General features: G+C 40.8%; 1 protein-coding gene across 1 annotated transcript in view; it reads right to left on the minus strand.

Annotated features, from left to right (window-relative positions):
- Positions 1-22,237, minus strand: part of lmo7a (LIM domain 7a) — a 62,919-nt gene that overhangs the window by 14,864 nt on the left and 25,818 nt on the right. Inside the window, exons 6-19 of the mRNA XM_036209766.1 lie at positions 15,034-15,064; positions 13,810-13,923; positions 12,780-13,008; positions 10,521-10,770; positions 10,068-10,382; positions 9,377-9,688; positions 9,040-9,168; positions 7,335-8,129; positions 5,058-5,087; positions 4,395-4,509; positions 2,051-2,190; positions 1,096-1,726; positions 703-936; positions 335-449 (exon numbers count right to left, since the gene is read on the minus strand). Coding sequence (XP_036065659.1) covers positions 335-449; positions 703-936; positions 1,096-1,726; positions 2,051-2,190; positions 4,395-4,509; positions 5,058-5,087; positions 7,335-8,129; positions 9,040-9,168; positions 9,377-9,688; positions 10,068-10,382; positions 10,521-10,770; positions 12,780-13,008; positions 13,810-13,923; positions 15,034-15,064 — 3,440 coding nt within the window. The remainder of the gene's footprint in view (positions 1-334; positions 450-702; positions 937-1,095; positions 1,727-2,050; positions 2,191-4,394; positions 4,510-5,057; positions 5,088-7,334; positions 8,130-9,039; positions 9,169-9,376; positions 9,689-10,067; positions 10,383-10,520; positions 10,771-12,779; positions 13,009-13,809; positions 13,924-15,033; positions 15,065-22,237) is intronic.

The raw sequence follows: 22,237 nt of genomic DNA on the forward strand, positions 1-22,237 counted from the left end.
CCGGCCCACTGGACCAAAACAAGTTCGATTCCCCTGATGTAGATGCTTTTGCTGCTTCAAATAAGAAGTACTAGTAAAAAATGTTTCTTAATTAAAAAGCATTTTAAGTTATAGTTTTAAATGTGAAAAATATTTAGATTTTATTAATTTAGGTGAAAGAATTGTACTGTATCGTTCAAATACAAACTCAGTTGAATCTTTTATGTATCATTCCGAAGGGTTTGTATCAAGATCCAATCATGTAAGAAGGAATGATAAACACCGCAAGTTTGTAAGCATAAAAATTCTTTTTTTTTTCAAAATAATCTTTGTAAAATGAAGTGTGTGCGTCTACCTGGCTGGATGGATGAGACGCGAGCTCCTGTGGAGTCCCAGTTCGCTTGGAAACCAAAGTCTCTGCTGCTGTTGGGTTTCTGGTTCAGGTTGACGCGCATCTCGCAGAAGTCCTCCTGATATAAAAAAAGAATAGAATTAATGATAATGTACATGTGAACTGCAGCATGCATGAACAGGGTTTAGTTTCTATGTCACAAATAAATTCTTTTGCATCTGCTCCTGACTTACAACAATTTGAATAAAGAAATACAATTTCCAATTCATTTTCTTTATATGTGTCCTCCATAATGAGAAAAATGCCACAACAACAACAAGTAAAAACATGACTTTGGTCAGAAAAGAAGGAAGGAAGGAAGGAAAGAGCACCTGCTTGGTTTGGCTCTTCATCCCAGGACTGGCAGGTGAAACGGTGCTGATGCTGCTTTCTGTGGGCCTCACATCCTCTTTCTTCACCTCATCTTTCTCCTCTTCCTCGCTGCTCTGTGCTGAGCTGGACTGAGCCTCATCCTCTGACGTCACGAAGGGCTGATACCGGCTTGGCACCGAGGTCTTCTGAGGAATGCTGGCGTTGCCGTTGACACGCTGGTGGGAGTTATCCATCTGTCAGGGGACGAATGCAGCGGGTAAAGAGCAGCACAGACAGAGCTGCAAAATACCTTCAATAATTTGGTTGTAACAAAAAGTTAACAAGTTTCCTGAGTAAAGTAACTGTTTTATTCCCAGCAGAGCCAAACGTTTGAGTAACTCAGGTGGACTCACTGTTTGGACTCTGGGAAGAGAGCTGATGCGGGACGACTGGGTCCCAAAGGGCCTCGGTGTGACAACTGAGGTTAGGCGGGAGCTATCCGATCTCTGGTAGCTTTTGGGGAGGGAGGAGGAAACCCGAGAAAGCTCAGGAGGCTTGGGTTCCATTGAGTTCGGCTTCGGCTCCTCTTTGTGCAGAGGGAGTGGGGGGGCCTCCACTTCGGCCTGTGCGCCAAACAATGGATGCTTTGGCTCGGGCGCCTTCTGAAAGGAGGCCGAGTTCGTGCTGGTCGTGTCGGCGTCCTCCAGAGCTCGACTCCTTTGCAGACGGGGAGCTTTAGGAGCGTCGGAGCTGGGGGCGGCGGTGGGAGACGAAGCGTCGCTGGAGTTGCTGCTGCCCGAAGCTTTCTGCCGAGTGGGAGGCGAGGCTGCCCGAAAAGGAGGTGGGGAGGAAGCCGGGGAATCTTCTAGCTTCTTGGGGCTCTCGGGGGGCTGGTACGAGGAATATGGAGCGTCGATAGTGTAGCTTCTGGGCAGATGCGTGCGGGAAGGCGCGATGACAGGAGCCTCAAAGGCATCGTCACTGTCATGCAGAAAGGAGAGGGAAGCAAGGCGACTGCTGATGCGGTTCTTTGTTTTACTTTCTCTGTGGAAAAGGGGGAAAAAGGGTGTAAATGATGAACCGACTGAAAGCAGAGCTTAAGAATAAATGGAAATAGAAAGCAGAGCCATGATTGAATTACACTTTCACACTGCTTGAAGCAACAATTACAGCTGTGTGAACCACTCCCACTAAAATAACAGCTTTGTTTAACAGTGTAAAGCTCTCACACACACCTTCTCCTCTATTACCTTAACAGAGGATCCCCCTCTGAGAGTTAAAGACAAGGAGCAGAAAAGGAACAGGTTGAGTGTGCAGCACCACTTCTGTTTGCACATCCTGACCACGATCAGGCCAGTTTCTCCTCACCTCTCCTCCTGCATCTCCTTGAAGGTCTTTGACCTTCTGCCCTCGCCGTAGGTAATTTGCTCAGTCTTCTCTCTTTCCTCTTTCTTCTTCACTATGTCCGAGTTCACACTTCGCCGCCGGTTTTTCCATTTGGTCAGGTCCTGAAAAAGGGGAAAAACAAAAAAAAAGATCAACTGATGGGACGCATCTTAAAGGCTTCCAGAGAAGACGGTCATGGCGGAGCAGGAGAGCAGAAAGAAGCTGGAGAGAAACACAAGATAAAGGGCAACATTTGAAGGTGTTCTATTTGTGAGGTTGAAGCTCCGCCCAGCTCACCTCCCCTGTGTCCTGGGGACTGAGTGACCTAAATGCTGCTTTAAGACTCATTTGGTTTGCTGTGAGACACATCGCTCAAGTTCCAGGCAGCACAGTCAACCATGTCTTGAGGGAAGCATTCCTTCAATTGGTATTTTTATTATTCAATTTAATGTTTGCAGCAGAAACAGTTTTGTTGGATTATTATTTTAGTAAACTGTATTTACAGCACGTTTTCAAAGTGTAAAGACCCACTCTAAGAAAAAATAGTGCTTTTTTAAATGTCCGTGAGGGATATAGCAAAAATTAAGATAAAAATTGTATTTTAAAACATTTCTTTACTCAAATTTTGGTAATTACAAAAAAAGTGCCAAAAAAGCAGTTTGAAAATATCGCATTTGTGACGTAGAAAAGACTTCAAGCTCTCAGTAACGGGGAGGGGAAGTGGGGGCAGGGTTGCTTCATGCCAAAGGCTCCGCCCACAACTTAGAGCTGATTATCTGACAAACTAGTGTCGCTCTGCAGATACTATGTCCTAGAAACCAACACAATGTTTTTTTATTTGGCTAAAAATAGTATAATGATAATGAAAAGACCACTGGAAACGCTTCTAAAATTTGTCAAAAGATATCGGAGTGGATCTTTAAATCTATTTATTTCACATTCAGGTAATTCTTCAACATCGCTGTATGTGTTGATTCTTATCCACTTTGTGATCTGGAAACAAAAACAATTTTCACCTAAGGTGCAATGCAAAAGTCTGCATTTGTATTCAAACGTTGGTGTTTTGGACAGCAGACGCATAAATCACCAACAGCACACATTTACCTGTTCAGATGGTTAAATCAAAGACATCAATCACTGCTTGGTAAACACAGATACTTATGCAAACATTACTGCAAAAGCGAGTTAGTCGCTTCCAATTTCAAATATGACAACCTTAAATCCTGAACCTTTAAAATCAGAGAGTGAGATGCTAAATAAGTCATAAAAACGTGGATTAAAAAGACAAAAATGAAAACAAGGCAGCAGGAAACCTTGATAAATGCTGCAAAACTGTATTTAAACAAAGCACAGTGGTGAAAGTAGAGTGGTATGGGCTTGTTTTGCAGCTTAAAATAACTTGATTCTACAGGTTAACCAAAACCTTTCAGAATATATTATACTCAAACGAAAGACTTTCTGTCCTTAACTGACATTCGGGGGAAACAACAATTTTAAAATGAGAAAATGGAGATGTGGAGATATTAAAGTAGTCTAACTAAAATCAAAAACTTAACTTTGTGAGGCGACACTCATGTATTAAGGGGAAAATATCTAAAGCAGGGGTGTCAAACTCATTTTAGTTCAGCCCGTCTGATCTCAAGCGGGCCGGACGAGTAACATAATAGCAAAATAATTTATGGTCCCCTTTTTATCTGTTGCTTTGTTTTTCTCTTGTTTGGTTCTCAATTGGTAAAAATGCCTCAAACAACCTAGTACCCTAATCACTTATTTTCACAATGCGTATAGTGTATACCGGTCTTGCTTTACTTTGTTCTCCCTAGTGGTGGAATTGTGAATTGCAGACATTTCTTTAAAGAACCATAACTTGCAACAAAAACGGGCTAGAAACAGGCTATTTTCTAACAATTTTATCATTTTAATCTACTCTGGGCCGCATGTTTGACACCCCTGATCTAAAGTGAATTGTTGCCAAAGGCCATTCTCAATGGATTTCTAGATAGCTAAAAAGAAGTATGACAAATTAGATTCAACAGAAAGATTGAGATTTATTGTTAAATCTAAAAAAAAAAAAGAATCAGTGAATAAAGTATATATGTGTTAGTGTGTTTGGAATTTCTTTATACAATCAAAACACACCTAAATATACAAAAGTAGGCAAACAACAGAGATGTGCATCAATTGATTGGTAATTTTTTGATTGGAAAAAAAAAGTAATTTGCCTTATTTCCATAGTTTTTTTCTTTTCTTTTTTTCAGATTTTCACTGTGGACTGAAACTTGATTTGTCTCTTTCCTCAAAAACTCTGAACATCACATATACTCACATCCTGCCATTTATCATCACTCTCCTTGATCTGTTCGCGGAACTTCTGCAGCTCTTCATACCTAAGCTGCCGGAGGGCCATGGCATCCGCGTCAATGTCACTGGTGGATTTACTCCTATGAAGGAAGTAAAAAAAGGGCAGAAACAGCCAAAAGATCAGACACTCGATCAATCTAGCAAAGGCTGTGGTGCAACAATATTTATTAAAACTTAAAATATGTTCCTCCTTCCAAATATTTTCAGCTACTTTGGAGTATGTGTTACATTTAGAAAGTGTTAGTTTGCAAACCCAGGACAACAACAACTGTGAGGTAAACCAAGCCCTGTGGGTTAGAAGCAGCTGAACTTATCCTGCCATGCAAAAGAAATTAGTTTATAAAACTTACCTGTGAAGACAAATATCTAAAAAGCTTTTAGACAGTTCAGAGCTGGTCAGTTTTACCCTGCAAATTGCCTTTGTGTCAATCCACACACACATCGTAGTGTTTTACAGAGCTCAGCGCACCAGCCCCACCCCGCCCCGAACAAGGCCCAGAGCCATCCACCACGCATCGCTCCATGTCAGCATTTAGCAGCAGTGAGAACATCGGCACAAAAGCAGGATGGTGCAACCGCAGGGAAAAAAGAGGGAAACGTTCCACATTCCTGGGAACCCAATACTCACCCCTGAACACTCTCTTGCGGGGGTAGCTGTCTGAGGAGCCAGAGAGAACCAGAGATGACAAACAAAGTCACTTTTCTGCAGAGGAGTTCTGGACAGTAAGCAGCTGGAGTGACGCTGCTGGGTGTTTAAAGCCCGCACTGGTCTGCGTTGGCTCGACCATACAGAGGATGGAGTGTGTGTCGCAGCTTTAAAGCACATTTCCTTAACCTGGCACTAGGTCTGGCAAGGTTTCCAGTCATGCGTCTTTCTGTAAACAATACCGCCTTTCAGGAGACCCCAACATGATGTCACTGGAAACATGACTTTACATATGGGAGTGAAGCAAATCCAGATGGATTTGGACTCAGGTTAAATGAATGCTTTGTGTGAAGTTTTGCTGCGTTTCTGCCCAAACGCCGTAGTGCAGACTTCTATTCAGGTCACTAAGGAGTCCACATCTATTCTCAGAGGAGTGGGAAATTCTACACTCTCTCGTTTTGGCACGGCAGACGTTAAATGTCCCTGCTTGTTGCAGACACAATGTTCATGTTATGTTTGGATATTTCTCAGGGCTCTGCCCTTCTGCACTCTCCTGCTGCTGCATTGCGAGCTTCACGAGTCTGGTGAAAAGTTTCTCAGAAAATGAGAGATTTGATTCAATCAGAGACAGGAAGTCAGTCATTTCCTTAAATAAGATTTTATTTCATTCATCACAGAAGAAAGAACTCAAAGATAATGCGTGGAGTTTGGGACTTTTTGACTCACGATTCACCACTTTGTTACATTTGTTCTTCATAAATCACACTGCACACATAAGGTCGACTTTGTGGATGATTTAAAATCTTTCAAGTGCATGTCCAAAGTCTGGCCGAGGGCCAAATTTTTACGTGCTGACAGACTCTTTAAATAAAATCAAAAGCCCCTAGCGCTATAGTGGAAGACCATTAAAAAAAAAAGGATCCGAAATTTGAAGTTGTTTTAATTTTGGTTGATGTTATTCGCACATATTTAAGTGCCATCAGCACAAAAACTGATGGAAATTCACAATAGCCACACGTAATAAAACAAGATGCACGGTGCTGCATTGTCCGCACATGTTTTAAGTGCAGCCACGGCTAAATGTTGTCAATGGTCGCACATATTAATCAAACCCTAACCCTAACTTTAACCCTTACTCTGGGTCCGTGCGGCCAAGAAAGAAAGTTTAGCACTGGCCATACAAATGTATAAAACTATGTGCGAATAGTCACTATCTATTTATTTAATGTGCCGTTTAGCCTTTTGTATTAATGAATTTTTTTTTATCTTTGTCAATATTGATACTAATACTGAATCAAAAATCAGGGGCTACAGCTTTTTGCTAGGGGGGCAGCCTCGCCTCCTTGCCCCCCACTTAGCGCGGCCCCTGTTTCTAGCTCATTTCTAAATCAGTAAATAAGAAAAATAAATGAGGACCACTACTTTCAGGAGAAGTGGAAATTGGAGGATTTTTTTAGTGTAACACAAAACATGTTTTCAGGGAGTTCAATATAAAGATGGACTATACAAAATGAGACATGCTAACTATGGCAAGCTAGCTGGGACAGAAAAGTGTGTGGTCTTTAAATATGAAACTCACAGTAATTTTGGTAAAAATGTATTTAGCTGTTTTTCTGTTCTACATGAATATATTAAAAGTATCCCATTGCAATTACATGTTAATTTGTGATACCAAAAGGTTTTGTGGCCTTGTGGAAGAGCGTCTGCCCTGAAACTGGAAGGTCACGAGTTCAAATCCAGGTACCAGCGACTCTATAAATGGAACCCAGTGCATTAAGGGGGTTGGATTGTGGGGTCAAACCACCAAATGGTTCCCGAGCGCGGCTGTATCTGCAGCTCACTGCTCCCCCAGAAGATGGGTAAAATGCAGAGAACAAATTTCACACACTTTTGTGTGTAACAACTAATGGGACTTTAACTTTAACTTAATAATATAAGGGTTGAAAGAGTGTCAGGCCAAATGGTTAGTCCTCATATTTTCACCAAATCTGTCCCTTTTGCAAATAGTTTGGACACCCCTGATCTATGGAGTCAAACAGTTTTGGAACAAACATGATTGCTTTGTAGACAAGAAATACACACGCAAATATCAGCTCGTCTCTTCAAAGTCCCCCAAAAAGTTTGTTTTCATGAACAAAAGGTTTAATCTGCAGAATAAGTTTGATGTGCCGGTCAGAGGTTTGAATAATGAAGTGACAAAGGAGCAGAAATGGAATAAGAATGTCTCAGGCTGACAGTCAGTCTGAGTAAAATGTCTACAGCTTCAGAGCTGCTAGCCTCTCAACCAAAAGCTTTTTCCTGTGTCTTAATTGGCTGGCCTCTCTGATTGCCTGCCACTTCTGCAGGTCTTTCTGACTGCAGGAGGCCGGCACAGAGGGACTGCGGCGGCGAGCTGAAGGGCCTCTCAGCGACGGCTGGCTTTGATCCAAATAACCCCTGAGCTTCCTGATTAGCATGTCGTCCGTCGTAGCATTCATCGTTTTTTCAGGCTCTTTCGGAGTATCTGCTTTTGCGTCATGAGTCAGGGGACATGGGGGGCAGAGGAGTCTGGCTTTGAGCTCAGGGGGGAGGGCCCACGGCTCCGGGATGGGCATGGGGGAGTAGTTGTCGGGAGCTCCGGAGAGGGGCCGTTGTTGCTGAGTCTGCAGAGTTTTCTCTTTACGATAAACAACGTCGTCCTGCTCTATGTCAGGGAATTCGCTCTCGTCCGCGTCGCCGGGGCGATGCTGCTGGGTAACAATGTTGAGCTGCGGCGATGACGTACAGAGTCGACGCTTGACGGTCAGCTGAGACTTCTTCAACGCCAAATCGGTATTGGACTGAAACGTCAGGGTTCGCCTGGCAAACATGTCGTCGTTCTCCAAGTCGGGATTAATACTGTCATAATCAAAGGGATCTGGGGGCTCCTGCCGCCCCAGCAGCGGCCACCGCTCCCCTTTGACCAGCCTGGGACCTGAGGTGGGGTCCACGGGGGCAAAGGTCAATGGTGGAGTCTCTAACAGGGAGGTGGGTTTCTTGGGGAGCTGTGGGAGAGTGTGTGGTTGGGCATGAGGACTGCAAGGTGGCAAAAGAAGAGAAAAGGACAGAGGTGATGAGAGCATGCATGTGGACTGATCCAGGTGTTAGAAAAGGAGGAAAAGGCTCAGCAAGCAGCTGCAGTCATTCAAACTGATGGTCAAGAGGATTGGACTTATTTTGATTAACCCTGTAGGCCCGCTACATCAAAACAATGATAGAAATGTTCTTTTTTTAAAACATTTTGATGAAGCCTAAAAATAAAAAAATAAATATGGTTATTTTTTTTAAGATTTAGTATCAATTTGATTATTTGGTAAGTTTTTGCTCACTACAATGTTAGTTCAGGATGCAAAAAAGAGCCTTATTACACACTGTCTCAAATTTGATCCATTTATTTTTAGCATGCTGTAACTGTATTATAAATAATTAATTATCAACATATTTTGCATTCTTTTAATACACAAAGAAGTAATTTGAAGAAATGAATCTCATTTGATGAATAATTCTCACCATAAATATTTAAAATTAGCTAAAATGTTTCCCGCCAAAAGTGCTTTTGATATTTCATGGGGGCGGCCATTTTGAAATGAGCAGCAAAAGCCCTTCTACTGCCCCTAGTGGAATGATGATGAACTACAGGGCGGAAAATATGGACCAAATCATATGCAATGGGTTTTTAAAGAAAGTTTGAATCATGCAAATGAGATGAAATTCGTGTATCAAATATGATCCGAATGTTTGAAGAATAATTCATCCCTGAACGAGATTTCCTTCATCAGATACAAGCGCACTGCTTTATTAAAGAGTTAAATCCACACCAGCGGCTTCTCTGCATACTTTATTAGCTTGTTAGTTGTCAGTCATTCTTGATGTTACAATATTTTCCAGCAAAACTCCTACAAATTAAAAGACTCCTGCATTGTCAGGGTCATGCATCTGTGTCAACCTTTTCCCAACAACTCGGGTGGTTTGAGCCGAGGCCTGAGAGGGGCTGGAAGGAGAGGGGGCAGAGGAGAGCCAAGGACTCATGTCGCACTCTGAGTCGTCTGACGAAGAGCCCGACTTCTGACCGCTACTGCAGGATGGATGAGGGGAGGGGGGATGAAGGAGGAAAACAAAAGGAGGCAACAGCATGGGAGAAGAGGAAAACATAAGTGGGGGGAAGGTGTGGCTCACAGACAGAGCAGTAAACAACAATAGATATTAGGAAAAGTGCAGATTAGCATGCAATTATTTTAAAGGAAAATGAGGTAAGAATTGATGTTTGCACGCCCCTCACACACCTGAAGCCTTGCATCTTCTTGTACCAGGGTCTCCTCTGAGAGCCCAGTTTGATCTTCTGCACGTGCACGTCCTCCTCAGGCGTCCAGAATTTGGGTAAGAACTTGTCGAAGGCCACGCTACCTGCAGGCTGGGGTTTGATGCCCATCTTACGGGTATAGAGATCATCTTGGACGGGGTCAGCGTGACCCACCTCATCATCCTCATCCTCAGAGTCCTCGTATATATCCCTGAACAGGCTTTCCGTGCAGACAGCTCTGCCGTGGTCCACCTTCACGAAGCCGCGCTTGGGGGGCGGACCTCTCCCACTCTTGCTGCTCGGGAATAGAAATATGGCCAACCACAAGCGTCAAAAAAAAGGACTTTTTGGCAAAGCACACCAGTAAAAAAAAAAAAAAAAAAAAAAAGGAGCGCGTTCCTCTTGCACGCTAGCCTCTGATGAAATGACGCAAAGGAAGCAAGCTGGTGCGGGTTACATCCGAGGAGCGAACTCAAGCCTTTCCTAAAAGCTCTTCAGGAACGGCAAACACGGAGGAGCCACGGCTGAAACGTCAAAACAATCCAAACAGCAAACAGAAAACTGATGCGATGTTAGAGGCGGCTCATGGTTCAAATCAACCATGCAAGCTGCAGGTAAGCATTGTAGTTTGCTCTCAGGCGGGCACGTCACACAGCAGGTTCATGTTCTCTGACCTGTGGCAGGTCACACTGTGTTGAGGTGCAACTTCAGGAGTTACAGTGACCTTAGGCTGGAGGCCCTCTTTACTTCTAGACACCCTCTGCCCTGCAAGGGGACCGATCGGCACTGCAAAGTTGGTGGGAGGAGCCGGGGAGGGGCTGTGGAAGCGTCTGCTCGCGAGATCATCCAGAACAAGATCGGGGTCCGGTCGTTCAGCGTCCGAGTCACTGCCGCTGTCGTAATCGATGGCCCACTGTAGGTGATCTGCTGGCAAGGCACTCTGGGATACTTTGGTGATGTCGTAGCGTTCAGAAGGAACCTGACTTTGACTGAACATTGTCCCACAGCACAAATGAAACACAAAACCACGTCCTTTCAGCGCCAGCCAGGAACATTTTTTGCATAAATTGATCTATTGATCAATTCCACTCCAAACAGACCAAAACAAGCACCGATTCTTAAGTTACCTGGTGAGTCGGCTTTCATCCTCCCCACTGGAGTAGTTCACCAAGCTGCGCCGGTTGTCTTCATTGCGGTCGGTGCGTTTCTTCCTCAGAGGGGCGGGCACGTAGCCGGACTGCTTGTCTTTGGTGGGCAGGAACTGGTTGTACTGGGCCGTAACTTTAGGTGTGATGCTTGCAGATCTGCGGTAGCCCACGGTGTCCTTGTTCTCGGCCATCCTGACGATGCTGTCGGTTTCTGCGTCGCTGCTACAACCTGAGAGGAGAGGCGAGCTGGTTTAAGTTAAACTGAGAGAAGACGAGCCGGGGTTTTTGAAAAAGTTAATGAGGGTGTTTGGGTGCTCTGGTGTGACATTCAGGTCAAGAAAATAAGGATGTGTGCAGAAGGAGACTTCATTTGCACAAAGTATGGGTCATCTTTTCAGCTACACTTTAAGGATACTAAAGTCTTTTTGTGTTTCTCTTCTCCTTTAATGAAGGTAATTACCTGCAGAAAAGCACCACTAGATGGCAACATGAATTAGTTTCCAGCATTGTTGATCCTCCTCCAGAGAAAATCATCACTTTGTTTCAAAGAAACAATAGAAACAGCTGGAGGTCTTGTTTTTATGTTTTGTTGTTGACAGACAGGGATGTTTATTACATATAATGAGTGCAGTGGGATGCCTTTCTGTACTCCTTTTTGGACTATTTTCTACCACTTCCTAGGTCTGAAGCAGTTACTGGGCATCAACAAAATGCCACCAGAGAAGCGACCAGAGATTACAGGAGAGGCAAAGGAGAATCTTCAGAATTCTCCTAAAAATACACCTAATTTACTACGTCTTCTACGGTGTGAGCTGTCAGGGAAAGAGGGTGTGCAATGACAAAGAAATACTACACTAATATTCATATTTTAATCCATATTAGTTTCTAGTAGCCTTCAGTTTTTATGTACTGAAGTTGGAGCCTGTTCTTGGGGCCATTTGCAAAGACAAATTCCACATTGAATTTTATCGTGTTGCACGCCACCGGACGACTTGTAGCGCTAAAGTTACTGAAATGTAACCAGGATGATTTTCAAGACTAAAACATTTTTTTTAGAATCAAAGATTGTTCAAACATTGTCATCTTGCTCCCCTGACCAAACTTTACAGCTCAGGTGATCAAAGGTGTGGCTGAGAGAATCTGGTTACTTTTCAAAATAAAAGGTTTTTCAAAATGAAAGATTGTAGAGCAGAGGTAGGCAAAGGTGGGTAGGTACAAAGGCTTGTATGTGCGTGAGTGTTGTGTCATCTTTTACTTTCAAATGAGTTTTTTTAGTTTTCTTTGCTGATTTTTTTCTCTGCCATTCTTGTTTGAATGTGTTTACATACGGGAAAGGAGGACCCTTTCGAACACGAGATGTTCTTTATTCTCCCTTTTTTGATTTAACTGTCAAATAAAAAAAATAATGATGGAAGGGCTGGACCAGGAGCAGATGAGAGGTGTTTTTTGGTGATCCACTTCATAAGTAAAGAAACAGCATGCAATCTAGACAAAAACATGCTTTCATCTTGATCGAAAATAAATGTGTACATTTTAAAACTATAAATCTGAGAGGTATTTTGTTCTCATTTTAGTGACAAATGGGTTGATGTCAGGGAAAAACCCAAATTATAGAAACACACGCTGCGTTCAAAAACGGTGTTGGAATGATCGGGAAAAAAACTACACATGGATGTTAAAAAAACAACAAATGTTCCAACACTTTATGAATGCAGAATGATTTTTCTGCATCTAAACAAATGTAAATTTATTTGTAGTGCTTCATCTCTGGGGAGACACCAGAAAATGAAACTAAAATAAGGGTTATGGTCATAACTTGTTTCCGTTTGGCTGGCCAGATTAAATAGTTTGATGGCTCCCGGGCTGTAGTTTGCCCACCCATGTTGTAGAGACTCAAAAGAAAAAAAACAAAAAAATGGTTATTAATAATTATTTCTTCCGCTGAGCTACAGTCTTTGACTGTGGTGGTTGAGAGGAGGATGTTACAGACGCTGGAATCCATAATGGAAAATCATCATCATCATGATGGGTGCACTGGGGACCTCCTGTAGTCTAACACCTCGCTGTAAGAAGGAGGGCTACAACACATCAAAGACACATTTTTAAGTGTATTTTTATAATATTTTTGCTGTTTTAACAGAGATATAGTAACAAGGTAATTTTGTCTTTGAGGTATCAATAAAGTTTTATTCTACTCTTCTCTAAAGTAGTGTCTTCAGTGTGCCTCCGTCTCCTCACCCTCGCTGCTGCCTTTCAGAGTGGTGTCAGACGAGATGCTGTGAGGTCGGGAGCCCACAGAGTCTAAGCTGTCCAGGGAGTCGTCTCTCCTGCGTCTGCCTCCTCCTCCTCCTTCACCTCCTCCTCTTCCTCTCAGACGGTGGAGCTCCTCTCTTTCCGAGTACCAGTTTTCTCCAAAACCGCTGTCCCTGACGCTGCTGCGTTTTTGACTGGATGAGTCCTGCAGAGCCTTTCACACACACAGGAGCACACTCAGATTAAGGGGGTGCCAATTTAAAAAAAACAAAAATCACCCAGGCTGAGTGAGAAGCCCAGATTAGTAACCGTAAACACTACCACATCGGCTATACGGGGCGACGAATGGTGCGGCTGAATAAGATCATTGTCTTTCTCCTCTATCCATCTTTGTCAAAACAAACAATGCCACGATCCACACACCCAGCCATTGTCAAGAAGCATCAACAATGCATGTAAACAGATTAAATGGAACTGCAACAAACAAGTCATAACTTGTCAGAAACTTAAAAAAGAAAACAATTTTCAAGTCTGTAATCTGGCAGACAATGCAGGTCTACAAATTAAACCCAGCCAAGCCCAGTGAAATGTGCTCCAACCGACTACTATTACTGAAAATCCCTGTAGTCAGTTGAATTATAGAGGTCTTGCACACTATCTATAAATCCATGTGAAAGCAAAGTGCCAAGTTCAACACTGGCACGAGCGCGGAGGGGGAAACAGCCTCCGTCTTTCCAGAGGACATGCGGCTATTTTCACATCGGAGCTGTGCACCATGTTGTAAGGACTAAAATAGCCAAGTCAGAGGATCGGGTCACACATGACTCAATGTAGCTTTTGGTTTTAGTGGCCGGTAAACCGCCGTCCCTCGGGCCCGTTGTAGTCATTTCTTCACACATACCAGCGAGGATATAAGGAAAAGTGGCTGTAAGATGGGATTTAAGTGTAGGATCAAATTAAGCCTCTTTTACACAAAGAGTGAAAGTGTATAACTGCCTTTTCTGGAGAACTTTACCTTGTATAGCGCTGTGCCCAGTAATCCTTCGAATGCTTTGAAGTTCAGGTAAGGTCCATCATAGAGACGGTCACTCTGAGCTCTTCTACCAAGCCAGTATATGGTGATCAAAACCTGGTGGGCAGAAGGGAAAACGCTTTAGGATACATGTGAGTCAAACTGAATTATTACCATCAAATCCCTCTGCCTTTTTAATGTTCGGGACCCAGTGCAGAGCCAAGATAAGCAGCTGTGGTAGTTATGGCCCATTCAGAATACTCTGAATCTGTTTGTGTGGCTGCTCTACACATTCTCACTCATATATGGACGTAGAGCCCCTCTGTCTCACTTTTCAACATTTTGGGTGTCCCCAACTCGTCGTTTTTTGACATGCTGGCTGTTCCTAATAAATCAGGGGTCCCCAACCCTTTGGACACGGTACTTGATGTGGTATTGGACGCAATAATGGATGCAGAACTGGCACCAGGTTAGGGTACTGATCCACGCCCCGAGGGGTTGGGAACCCCTGATTAACCATTTGGCCTTTGGACTGGTACCGGTTCGAGCCACAGAGGTTGGGGACCCCTGATTTAATAGGAACAGCCAGCATATCAAAAAGTAATGAATTGGGGACACCCGAAACGTCAAAAAGTGACATGGAGGAGGCCCGACCCACACGTCCATATATGACGAGTTGGGAGTGGGAACATGTTGGGCTGCTTTGAAATCAAAATCAACAAAAAACAACATTCTTTGGTATTAAAGCCTATTTTTCAAATGCAAAGTTTGAAGTTAGTGAATTCTAAATTATTTTTTTTTAACATTTAATTTTTGTTTTATGAATCGTTAAAATCAAAAATGAATAATTCTAAGCCTTAAATATTAACAATATAAAGCCTTAATTAATGACTTGTTAGAAAAAACTATACTTAAAGAGTTTATCGACAACATTTCTAGGTATTTATTTAAAAAAATCCTTTTGAAAACTGCAAAAAAAAAAAAATTGTATTTAAAAAAAAAGATACAGATCTCATCTGTAGTCAACAAAGCATGTAATTAAGGAGGAAGAACCTGTAAAACAGTCACAGGGTGATGGATTGGATCCCTCAGATTTCACTAAATATTTTTAGGGCACACATTGTTTGACAGTCAAAAAAGAACACTTGTCAAAGCAGGACGAGAGCAAACTTGTCATTTTTAATCTATGAAAGATCAGAAAAATCAACGGAGATGAAAAAAACTTACATTTTTCAGCCTCCTGTCTGTCTCTTGATGCCTGCAGGGACAAAAAGCAGAAAGGAGAGATGTGAGCGAATGAGGCATCGCTGTTGGTTCTATGTGATGGGCAGTGAAAGAGCTGGAAACTAAGAGGACAATCCACACCACTGCCAGCCCTGCTCTCACACTCCAACACAACACAAAGCCTGCAAGCAAAACAAACGCACTTCAAAAAAAAAAAGACAAATGGCAGCTGGATAGTGTCCAAAATGTGTCCTTGTAATTTCAAAATCTAGCATTTGTTTTCACTTGTATTGCTGGGATTTGACAGTCAGTGAATAATGCTGGATCCAGATTTTGATTCCTGTCAAAACAGACAAAATCTCTCCACCTGCAACCTCCATCTGTCTTTAAACATGACCAGCGCGTGTCCAGTGATGTCAGTGTGGAGCCATAAGTGGCTGACGCAGTGACAGACGAGCATTTAAACTCTAGTTTACATCGCTTAATGCTGTGTGTAATTCATGCCTGCTGTCATGTGGTCGCGTAAGAGGCAACAGCGCTTCCTCACTCACCACAATTCAAATTTCTCACAGGCCAGTTCTTGACAACCAATTAAACAGTTATGATGTCTGTTTTGTCTTTTATGGCCCTGAGTAATGTCCTGCAGGCAGACAAATGACCACTTTCAGCTCAACTATGATCTATTCTATGTCTTAACATTATAATAGGTTCACCGGAGTCATTTAAAAGGTACTAGTCAATTATTCTGTACGTAAAATAGCAAAGTAAGTAAAAACATTTAGACACTTTCATGTATTTGTGTCATTCTTCCTTAACTTTCACTAAGTTTCTTTTTAAATTACCAATTAGCAGCTCAGTGGCCTTGTGGTAAAGTGTCTGCCCTGAGACTGGAAGGATGTGAGTACAAATTTATGGCCGAGTCTTACTAAAGACTCTAAAATGGGACTTAATGCCTCCCTGGTTGATACTAAGCATAGAGGGGTTGGATTGTGGGTTTAAACCACCAAACGGTTCCTTTGCGGCTGTGTCTGCTGCTCCCCCAAGGGATAGATCAGTTATGGAGAACAAATTTCACACACCTGAGTGAGTGACAGTTGATGTGACTTTAACAATAAGTTTTTTTTATATAAAAAATGGGTTTTGCCAATTTTTCTGATAGGAAAATACACAAACAACACAGTTGTTGCTAGGCAGTTGCTCGGTTTTCCACCTTATTGTTGATTTAACCCTATATAGACATTTGTGTCACATATAATGAACACATTTCTGAGTCTCATAAGCATGATCATAACTTTCCCTAAAAATTTTTTTGTAGAACTTGATCCATGTTTCCTGCCCTGCAGTTCATCATCATTCCACTGGGGACAGTAGAAGGGCTTTTCCTTCTCATTTCAAAATGGCTGCATCCATGAAACCTCAAAAACAATTTTGGCTGGAAAGTTTTAGCTAATTTTTAAAACTTTATGGTGAGAATCACTCACTATTCATGTTTGAAAATGACTATTTACCGTATTAAAAGAATACAAAATTTGTTAACAATGAATTGTTAGTAATACAGTTACATCATGTCAAAAATGTGTGGATCAAATTTAAAACAGAGGGTAAATAAGGTATTATTTTCCGGAACACTCATGTTTGCATCTTAAACTATTGTTGATGTGAGCAAAAACTTAAAAAAAAACATCAAATTTAATGACTGATACCAATTTTAATAAAAATCATGCCATGGCAATTTCTTGGATATCATCAGTTGAAAAATATCTCAATTTCAAAAAAATGTGAATTTTATATAAAATCTTTAATTAAGTGGGATTTACAAGGTTAATATTAATGTAATTCCTTACTTTTATCTCATTAGAAGATTGTTGTTTTCCCTTTGTGTGAAAGAAATCCTGCTCAGCTGCTGTTTTCGGTTATATACAAGTGCTTTGTCATCAACTCTTCTAACAGCAGAAATGTCGCTGGACAAGACACTGAACACCACTTATTTTAAGTGTAAATACTAAATAAAGAAGGATGGATGTACAGAAAAAGAGCATTTGTTCAACTAGATTTCACACATTCAGGTTGAAGTTTTAGAAGATTTTACGTGGGTGTTGGGATGGGTGTGTCTCCAGACAGGACTGTTTGTAGGTCGATTCAGTAAATTCAGTAAAGGGAAGGTGTTAAAAAGAAAACATGCAGGAGGGAAGGTTTTAGAAAATTCTGCAGCCACACCTGCAAATATATGACCTACATGAGATAAACGAGAAACATTCCAACCTCTAAACAAGGGAACATTGTGCTTGAGAGGTGTCTCACCTCCTAAAACCTTTAACAAACATGCCAACCAACCTAGCCCAACCTAGTTTTCTTGTAGGATACAGATACTTTGTTTGAATACAACAATAAAAATAGAGAACAGATGAGTTATTTTTACCATAAAGTTTTGTAAATTAGATAAAACTTTTCCCGCCAAAAGATTTCATGGGAGAGGCCATTTTGAAATGAACCCTTCTACTGCCCCTAGTGGAATGATGATGAACTACACTGGAAAAAACATGCACCATGTTATGTTACAGTGGGTTTTTAAATAAAGTTTGGATCGTGCTAATGAAACATGTATATCAAATATAGTACCAACGTTTATATAAGGTTACCCCGTGTGACCTGAATGTATTTTCTCGGCCTCACTTATCGCCTTACAGCATCTTTTTAAATAAATCAGTTTGATAAAACCAAAAATTTCCAATTTGGCATCACAACTATTTATAGGCTCAATAAACGAGGGAAAATATTTATATCAGGTCGCCTTTGTGGCTCTGGAGACAAAGTCTGAGATTATAGCGATGGAGTCTGAGTCCAAATAAAGCAATAGAAGAGATTAAAGAAGAGCCTTTTAGTGTGTGCTGCCTTAGGACTCTGAAGCCTGTAAGAATCAGCTGAGCGCTCATATGACATCGACTAAATCTGTGCATGCGAGGCTGCACAGTGCTCAAGCTAAAAAGATTTTCAACAGTTGTGTCATCACTTCCTGTTCGTCACACTTTTAGAATAAAAGAACAAAATTCCTTTTGGTCTGGAGGGTTCAATAAAAGAGTTGACAAAAAAAAAGAGCTTTTTGTGGAGGTTCCATGGGAAAGTCCTCTAAATGTAAAAGTAAACACGCCTGACAGAAAGAAGCGAAGGCTGACACGTATACAGGAGGTTCTTATCATTTCTAAAAAAGCCATTCATTCAAGCCTCGGCATGTGGCGGTGCATGCTTACGCAAGCTTTGAGACCACAAGACCACGGGGACAACAAAACACCACGGATCATCCTTTTCTAATCAACAAGCACAGCTGTAGTCCATCAAACAAGCTGCATCCTCCTCCAAAATATAGAATTTAAAACTGAAAATAAAAATAAATAATAAAAATTGAAAAAATAATTGTAAAGAGTACCAAAATAAAGGCGGAATACTATGGAAAACTACTAAATATTGTAGTAAAAACAAAAACACATAAAACCTGCTGGGCTTCTTTAGTTCAATAACATCTGAGGGATTAACAAATCCTTTGCATAAGCCTGTAACAGGTGGGTGTGCGCCAGTAATGAGCAACGTACCTTTGTGATGAAGATCTCTTTCCTTCTGCAGAGTAAACCCTCTGCCATGCTAGATCACACTTCCTTTGGATTAAACGGCCACATGTGTGCGCTTAACACTCAGAAGAATGGGGCAGAGAACGTGCCGCTCATGGTTGTGTCATGCTTTCAGGAGACACTGCGGCCTCTGTGAGCAGGAAGGCCGTGGCGCGTCTCTGCCGTCAGCTGCGGAGCACACACATCAGCCTTGTGCGGCGTTGTGCAGCCGCATGGGCCGCTCAGCATCCGTCTGGTTTCACAATCCACCCAAAGTCCATAAAACAGTGGGGATGGCAGTGCCATGCGTATAAAACCTTGGACTAGGAAAGAGAGCCACATCCACAAAAAGAAAAAAAAAAACTAGACAGGCGTTCTGTATTTAAACCTGTAGAAAAACCTTCCAGATGTTAAAAAATACAAACAGGAAGTGATGCAATCTTTGGATGAAAAGATAAGTTTCCTTATTTTTTTCACATTTTTCAAAGATTTGTAGCCAGAGAGGCTGTTGCGTAACGCTAATCATGCAATCACATCATCCTGCCACTCCTCGTGTATTGTCTGACACTCTTCCAAAGACAATAAATGTTAATGTACATCTGCTATCTTCCCTTCTTCCTTTTTTTTTTTTTTTAAAGCCGTCAGAGCTGGTCAATAATTTGCTTAATCAAACAGTTAAAAAGAAGGAAACTTTGGACTCCTCTCTGTGGGGGGTTCATTTTTTCTTTTTGTCAGAGTAAAAAAACGTAACACACAAGTTTCACTTTAGAAAATGTCATACTAAAACAAACATGTTAAATTGCAGTTTAGTAGGACAAAAAAATACAACTATGTTTTGCATAAAACAAACTTGCAGGTTTAAGCTTTGTTTTAAACTCAGTCTAAAGTGCCTGCAATCACACACTAGTTTTCGTGGTATAAAACTAACAGACCCCCAGAATAAGTCTAAAATGGAATGTCAGGTCAGAACTATTATTTTATGGTAGTAAAACTGTAAACATGACGATTGGACTCTGAATAAACACATTTGGCGGTTAACTTAAGTGGTCAAGTTGTGTGTTAAAAGTGATCACAACTTCAATTGTGAAAAAAGGTTAAAGGGTGTCAAAAAAAAAAAAAAGATTGGCTGAAAAAAAAATCCAATTCGAAAAATCTCTCATAATTGTTCGATTCTTTTTTGTGGCACTGAAATATTTTATTTTATTTTTAATATCACCCCTGTTTGCTAATATTTGGAGCTTTAGTTATGCACAGATTTGTCCAAGTATCATGTGAACCACAGGATGGTTTCTACAGCAGCCCTGAAGTGTAAATCACACCAACAAATCACTGCACGCAAAAACACAATAATCATCAAAACGACAATTAAAACAGCTAAACAAAAAAACAACATTAGATTTTAGAACCACAGAAACCATAATTTAATAAAAAAAGAAACTAAGTAAAAATGAAACATTTTATAAAATGAAAGTAATTTTCCAAAAATTAAAAAATGAAACTAAAAAGAAACTGTAAAAAGGTACTATGGGACACGACTGATTTCACCTTTTCAACTGGAAACTATTTAGTGCAGCAATATCTTAAACTATAAAGTTTGGTGATTGCTTAATCAACATTTTACCACAGTTTTGGAGAAACAGCTTTCTGGTTTCCCTCTTCTTCAAAATTCAATTGTCATCATCCAATCAGCGATGTCCCATACCTATTTTTTTATATATAACAAATATTTGTTTTGTAATTGTCATTGTGATCTTTGGTAGGTTTTTAAGTTAAGTGATTTGTTTATTGTATTTGTCCCTCAGGGCCACCGTAGGTTTCCTATGGTCTACAGTCTGAACTGTTCTTTAAACTTTTCTGACCTTGACTCCATGTGTGGTACTTTAAGCTTCTACCTGATCCATGTTAATTATTTTCACTCAGATTGCTTTTCTGTCTTTAAGAAAACTATTTCGAATACATTTTGAAGAAAAAAAGTCCTGTAAAGTACTGTAAACTGCTTTTAATCTTGTTTCTTCTTACATAAACTAATAAATAGCCCATTTAGTGGTAGTTGTCCTTCTTATGGGTGACAAAGACAGGTAGAAACATCCTGTAAACATGGGCTTTCTGAATGAGTTTGTGGCCTCCAGCTAGAACAGTTTTTTGACATCAGCGGTTAGAACATTGTGCGACTCTTGCAAAAGCTTTCAACTGAGCACAAACTGGATTTGTGTCATATGCAAGTTTTGACTTGTTCTTTTTTTTACAAATTTGATTTTAATTGTTTTAATAAGCAGTCTAGATATTAATATGACTAATATTTTTCCCACATCAGGGGTCAAACAGGCAAAACACAGGTAAAGTAATCTGACTATCATTAAAATGCGGTGTCAATTATGAAAAAAAAAAAAACTGAGAGGGAAACTTTTATTCAGCTCTGAAGAGAATATGTGATTCTAACTGTAGGATTAAAACAAAACAAATATCCTCTGCTGCTCACGTGACCAATGGAAAAACTCCTGTATTTGTGTTTGACACAAAATAAGTAGATTTGATCTAGTAGTGGAAAGTGTGTGTACAATTTCAACAAAAGGATTTACAGAGAGAAGAGCAGACAGATGCCACAGGACTGTTTATGCCTCCTTTCACTCTCGATTTAGCCCGACCTCTGTGGTCAAACAAGAGGCAGAAACATCTGGGAGACAGATTCACCGGAATGTCCGTTTCTTACACTAAAATAATAAAAAGCAAATGTTGCAGTTTTTGTTTTTGTTTTTAAAGAGTAAATACAAATTAAGAAAAATATGCAACCCTTGACCCTGAGACTGACTGCTGACCTGTCTAGGGTACACCTGCCTTAGCCCAACAGTAGCTGGGATAGGCTCCAGCAACCTTGTGACCCCAAAAAGAGACTCATCTGGATTGGAAGATGTATGAATGGACACATTTTGATACAATTATTTATTAAATAAAATATTTAAAATTCACTGCTTAAAACAATTTGTAGGTTAAAAGCACTGAGGTGAATAATTCTAGATTTTTACTTTGTTAAAAACAAAATCTTTAAAGTGACAAAGAGTATTTTGGAATATTTCTAATGGGTTTCCAGCTGTCTTGTAAACTCCTGAGAAGAATTCCAGCACCACAGACAAAAGGAGATGATCTACAGTTTACATCACAAACATAGTTACTGTATTTTCAGCACTATAAGACACATTTAAAACCCTTAATTAAAAAAAAAAAACACAACAGTGACTATTATAAGACGGAGCACCTTCTACATGGATTATTTCTGGTTGTATTAATTGATGTTGGAGCAATTTTAGGAGGTTCACATGCTTCGTTTAAATCTCGCTCGCACTTTTTTAATGAGTTGCAAACAAAACTGGGTGCTAGCATACTGTAAACACAAAGCACAGCTAGCGTGTAGCTGTGTTGGAATGCTTTTTTTTAATATTACTAAAATGCCTGTCAGTTAGCATAGTCACAGTAACGTTAGATTAGCAGTAACAGTCTGTCCATTGTACAAGCTGGAAACAAGGTTGGGTTGTTGTCATTACGCTAATGTGGCTAATGTATAGCAGTATCACACTGTGTAATTTTTACGTGTCGCTAATTAGGTTGGG

This window comes from Oryzias melastigma, linkage group LG21, assembly GCF_002922805.2.
Source record: "Oryzias melastigma strain HK-1 linkage group LG21, ASM292280v2, whole genome shotgun sequence".
NCBI lineage: Eukaryota > Metazoa > Chordata > Actinopteri > Beloniformes > Adrianichthyidae > Oryzias > Oryzias melastigma.